Source organism: Lycium barbarum, chromosome 5 (assembly GCF_019175385.1).
Source record: "Lycium barbarum isolate Lr01 chromosome 5, ASM1917538v2, whole genome shotgun sequence".
NCBI lineage: Eukaryota > Viridiplantae > Streptophyta > Magnoliopsida > Solanales > Solanaceae > Lycium > Lycium barbarum.
Window position 1 is genome coordinate 129,486,087 of NC_083341.1, and position 6,199 is coordinate 129,492,285.

The 6,199-nt window shown below is 36.0% G+C and overlaps 1 protein-coding gene across 1 annotated transcript; it reads left to right on the top strand.

Annotated features, from left to right (window-relative positions):
• The first annotated feature begins 4,928 nt into the window (after positions 1–4,928).
• LOC132641538 (uncharacterized) lies at positions 4,929–5,757 on the top strand. The gene has a single exon (XM_060358573.1). It carries the CDS (start codon positions 5,024–5,026, stop codon positions 5,540–5,542), a length of 519 nt encoding a protein of 172 aa, XP_060214556.1. The 5' UTR covers positions 4,929–5,023; the 3' UTR covers positions 5,543–5,757.
• Positions 5,758–6,199: the final 442 nt, after the last annotated feature.

Below are 6,199 nucleotides of genomic sequence, written 5' to 3' on the forward strand. Positions count from 1 at the left end.
AGTATGAGAGGCATAAACAACAGCAATACAACAACGAAGTAGGGAGGCATCAATGAAATAAGTAGAGATATGTACTGACTATGAATCGTAAAAACATAGTGTATGCTGATTTACTTTCATACTTATCGTCATCTCATTTTATGAATAACAAAAATGCATATATACATATATAAGTTGCCCGCCCATATCGGGTCAGTGTAATAATGCATAAACTGCCCACCCATATCGGGTCGGTGTAGTAATCATAGCCCGCGTCTAGGCCTCCCGCGTCCGGGGTGTAAGCTGCCCACTATAGTGGTGTGTGTATCTGCCCGACCATGTAGGTACGGTGTATTATCATCATCATATGCTCATCATAATACATGCATGGGTACTCAAGAACAGCTATGCTACATCGGGGTGACGTAAGGTCATGATTCCCTTACTCCATTATGGAGCACTCATTAACATTCTGCCTCACCTTGAAAGGAATAGGGCATAAGGTGAGTGTAAGCAATGAATGACGTCATGAACATTTTTTTTGGGAGTCATTATATCATGGACATCTAGCATTTACGTTCTCTAACTCATTACCTTGTGTAGCAAATTAGGGTCATAAGCTTCCGGTATTTAAGAATTCATGAAGGAGAAGGGAGATCATGCTATAAGATTCATGCCATAGAAGGAAAGGGCTAGCCTCACATACCTTTGTCATTTAGCTAAGCTATAGTTCCCTTATTCTCCTTTCGCGTCACGTCTCTATCTTCAAGAGAGAATTCGCACTAACGTCAGTTACTTGACCTTGAGAACGCGCTATTAATTTTAGGGAAAATTGGGCAGCATTTCCTTTATTTATACTACCTCCCTCCATACTCCATATCAGCTCCCAACATTCGTAATAACAATCATAATATCAAAACAATAAGCATCATCTGATTATTTTGTCCAAACTTCACAATTTCACCCCAATTTTTCATAGCTATGACCAAAGTCCATAATCGTGTCCTCTCTCGTACAACACTTATTCCATGTTCTAAATGTCATTTTAAATGTATTTATAATCTCAACATATCAACATTTATGATTCATTTCAACCCCTCATCTAGCAATGTCACTATTCACCTTCCATGACACATTTCTTGCACTCCTCTTCAATCCATGTATTTTAACTTATCAACACTTAAATCATCATGAGAAAGTCATGAAACTTACCTTGGATAGCGATTGAACAAGTCTTGAGTGGAGTTGCTCCTTTAGCACCAAAACCCTACTTCACTTCCCTTGGGTTTTCTTGAGTTAAATGCACTTTTAATGGGTTTCATAAACTTGATTTCATGGGTTTGGTGTATTTGACCATGGTTTTCCCTTGATTTCTTGTGGAAAGATGGTGGAGAAGGTTCTAGAGAGTTCTTAGAGAGAAGAGAGTGGAAGATAAAATAAAATAAAAATGGAGGAGGGTCTTATATTAATTCATGGAATCAGTCCCGATCGTGATGCACGGTGCGATCGACGGAGCGTCGGTTGGATCGACGGGGCGTCGATCTGTCCGTCGAAATCACCGAATGTCCAGTGAGCAATCTGCCATTTCCTCTCACTCGACGGTGTGAAGGACGGTCCGTCGATACGAACGACGGAGCGTCGATATTCCCGTCGAGTGGTCTTTACCCCAATTCACTTAACGACACGATCGACAAAGCGTCGACTGGTTCGACGGTACAAGGGACGGCCGTCAAACTCCCCTTCCACTGAATTGCGTCGGGGTTCATTCGACGAACTGTTCTTTCTTACTTCTAACCTCTTTGGAATCCTAGTTAGGATTATTAATTGCCCCTTCTGACTTGTGGAGACTTCATGTACGCCTTAACTTACATTAGTCCATGCACCGCTCAGCAATCAAAGTTCTGAGGCGCAACAGGAGTAATCTGTAACTGAGATGAAAACATGATAATAACTGTAATACCGACATGAACCACCACGGGGAGAAACGTGGAGTCTGATCTCGGCCCGATCAGCTAAGCCATCTTGTACCTTTCCAGGGTACAAGACATGAACATGACATGAATGGATCCAAAATCCCTCAACGGGGAAAACATGAAGGAATCGCCCTAACTGGGCGGAGCGATCCTTATCCTGGGTTGGCATACGTAGTTTCAGGCTGTCTGTGCCTTCTCGGTATTAATACAACTCCCGAACATGAAAGATAACTGAAGACATGATTTCTGATTCTTAACATGAACATGGATACATGAAGACATGACAATAAATACATATATACAAGTTTTTCATGGAAATAAGCATAATATCTCATATCTTGTGTTATAGAACCCATGGGATGCAAGTTCTGGGTTTTTCATAGATTACAGACTGAGTCTCAATCACTAAAAAAATAAATTAAGACTAAACAAATAGAATTATAACTGACAATATAATATATCATGGTTCAAGTGTCTAGGGTTTATCATGAATATTCCTAAAACTCTAAAACCTAGTGTGTAATCATGGAATACTGAAACATGGGGAAGAACAAGAATGTTCCCACACGTAGATAGCGTCTACATACCTGGTAATGCTCCAAACTTGTAATGAAAATATGAACTTTGAATAAGAATCCCAAAACCTAGTCTTAAATCCCTTTAATTGGGTTTTCTTGAAAACCCTATGTTAAGAATGATGAGCTCTTGCTTAATGATCATGAACGTATGTTGGAATTGACTTGGAATGCATGGAATAGGATTACCTTAAAGTATCTTGAAGGTTGAGAGAGAAGAGCTTCGTCCTTAGGGCTTGAGAGACTTCTTTAGGGTTCTTTACCTCAGAAAAATTGGTTTAAAACGAAGTGGGAATGAATATAACGAAGTTTGGCTCTTAAAACGTCTTGGTCGGTGCGCGGTCGCGTAGCTGGAGGGCACTTTGCGTAGGTGATCGCGCAGCGAAGGCAGTAACACTACCTCTGGTGCGCGATCGCGCACCTGAAGGGTACTTCGCGCAGCACTTCGCACCAGACTGCGGAACGTCCAATAAAACGGGGATAACTTTTAGCACAGAGCTCCGTTTGAGCTCCATAATATATGGTTGGAAAGGTATTTCAAAGGCCTACAACTTTCATGTTTTGAGTTATCTAAAATTCCTAACGTCACTACCCGAAAAATGGTCATAAGTACAGACTGTCTCAGACTTAGACGAATTTAGAAGGCCTTAAGAACTTTACTTTTTGGTTTGACTTCCAAACGACTGTTTATCACCCGAATTGATTCATATAGCTAAAATATCATATTTATACTAGTTTCATACATTCACATCTAACTCAAATTTACTGGATATTACCGATATGGTTTAGTATGAGAGTACGAGTTGTTACAATATTATATCAAATTGAGTAAAAATTTTTACTAAGTTTGATTCAATCAATCATTTTTTCTTATAAAATAAATGAAATTTCGTCAAGAAGTAGACAAGTTTTTTATTTAATTTAGTTTTTTTTCTTCTAATATCTATAAGATATTTATAGTGCACATTAACACGCAGTTTGTATTGTAGACGGTATGAATAGGTTGACTCCATAACTAAATTAGGTGTATGTCTATATGTATAAGATAGCCAGCACAGAAAAAGTGAGACATCAGAAAAAACAATACAGAACAAAAGAGTGGGGTTTGTGCCACGTCAGGTATACCTACAACACGTGTATTGCCCTTCTTCTCTTGATATAATATATTTAGCCAAATATATTTTTCCTATGTATAAACATTTTAGAGGGAAAAATAAAAAAATATTTATAAAATATCTATTTATGATCTCTAAGTGTTGGAAGAATAAAAAGATTAAGCATGCTGAATGTAATAAACACTTTATCTTGGAGAAAAACGATTTAGAGAAAAATATCAACTGTGAAGTTAATTCTTCATTAAGAGTATAACAGATTTTTTCATTGAGTTGTGTCAAGTTGTGCCATTATGAATTTGAGCCAAATAGTACCACCCTATTCTAAAAGCAAAAGGAAGATGAAGTCTTCATAAAACCTTTCAACAAGTTGTACTTGTGTGTTCGATGTCCTTTGTGTTGCTTACGTGCCGTAAGAATCTTTTAATCAAAACTGATTTATTATGCAATACCTAAATGCATTTATTTAAGAAAAAAAGAAAAAGGTGAAAAAGACAAAATTGTATCAACAATTTGTCGAATAGTTTAATGTGAAAAATAAGTAGACAACAACTAGCCAGTAGCCACTAGGCAATACTCGTGAAGAAGCCAACTCTTTTAACTCTTTCTATCACTCTTTGCCTTGGATACTCAAACCCCCCCCCCCCCTCTATGTATTCTCTCCACTAGCTTGTTCGGTTTAGACATAGAATTTTATTAGTTTTGGAAAATACTTTGAAGATATTTAAGAAAAATATTATTGACTTTCTAGATGGTGTTGTTACCACATAAATTGAAAATTGAAACTGAATGAGTTTGAATTTAGATTTTAATATTGGCTAAAAATTTATTGCGTATAAAATAGTATTTAATTTAGTTAAGCCAGCTGATTATATATTACCATTTCTATCTCAATCTTTGTGACACTTTTTTTTTTTAATTTGTTCTAATAAAAATGTGATCTTTATTTAGAAATAATTATTATTTTGAATCATAAATTTCGAAAAGCTATTTTTATTAAATTTTATGTCAAGTCAAATACTAATACGTAAATTGTGATGGAGTAGTACACATCAGCTGGGCCCTACTTTTCTTGGTCCTGCCAATACATTTTTTAATAAAAAAAAATAAAAAAAGTCTCTTTTTCTGTCAGTAATCAGAAATCTGAACATCTAATCTCTTCTATACCTTTGAACATTAAACAGAAAAAATAAAATATTACGTATTAAAATATTGTCACTTTTCTTTCATTTCACCCATTTTGACCGGCAAACCACTTATTCTTTCCCTCTATAAATTCCCTTCCATACCCCTTCTCTCTCCTCATCCCTTCATCTTTCTCTCTCTAAAAATACTATCTCTCATTTTTATTTTTCTCAGTCTAATTTTGTTGTTTGAAAAAAAAATGGCTGAGTCTACACAAGCAATTAAACGTTCAAGAGAAGAATATCAAGAAACTGAAATTCAAGAAAATAACGATAATACAAAGCGCCCCAAGTCATCATATAATGACATCCTATCCATTCTTGAGGAAGAAGAATACGGGTTTGAGTCCGACCCGGTTTCAGGATCCGACATTTTCAGCACTCTTCAACAAGAGCTCATGCCAAATGATGGGTTCGGGTCTGACCCTGTAGATGAGTCCGACCCGGCTACAACCGGGTCGGGTAAAGAATATGAGGAAGATGATAGAAGTAGTGTTATTAGACACCTTCTAGAAGCTTCTGATGATGAGCTAGGTATACCAAGTGGTGATGGATTAATCAACGGTTCAGATTTAACGGTTGTTGAAGAAAATGAAAATGGAAATGAAAATGAAACCGACGGTGGAGATTTTCCGTTTGCTATATCTGATGGTTTATGGGAGTTTGAAGATGAAGCTGCTAATTATTATTCTTTGTTACAATCTGAACTTTTCATGTAGGTTTTTTTAAAGGGTTATTTAGGTTCCCTAGTTTTACCCCACTTATCATTTGTATATTTCCAAAAGTACCTCTTGGGTTAGGATATTATTAGTATGAGAAAGTAGAAGGTGAAAAAAAAAACCGATTCGTTTATATGGAAGGTCTTTATCCATTTATGCACCTGACATTTTTCTTAAACCCTTCATTTCTAAATGGAATGATTATGATTTTATGATATTTATTCGTTATAGTGGCAAAAATGCCTTTGAACCATTAACAATACAATTAAAATGTCCTTCGTATGATTAAAAATATTTCAACTATTAGAAATCGACCGAAAATGCATTCCACCATAAGCAAATAAAATTATTAATTATATATTTTATTAACTAGTTTCGCAAACCCCTCCCAAATGTATTCTTAACGGCTCTTTTTTTTTTTTTTTTTGCATGGAGGCCTTCTTTTGGGTGATCTTTAATTTTTGGCCCTCAAATCGGTGGTCTTTAATATTTGTTCTTCGCTTAACACCTAGACGTTCTGGGTTTGAATTCAAGTTTCAAAAAAAAAAAAAAAAAATCGCAAGGCATAAATTGAGATCCGCAAGACATAAGTTGGACAACTCTAACTTATGCCTTAATGCAGAGAAAGGTAATTTTTTTACTCAAAATTAGAAATTA

What these genes read in the sequence shown, in the direction of transcription:
- LOC132641538 (XM_060358573.1), top strand. Translation starts at nt 5,024, where the DNA reads ATGGCTGAGTCTACACAAGCAATTAAACGTTCAAGAGAAGAATATCAA.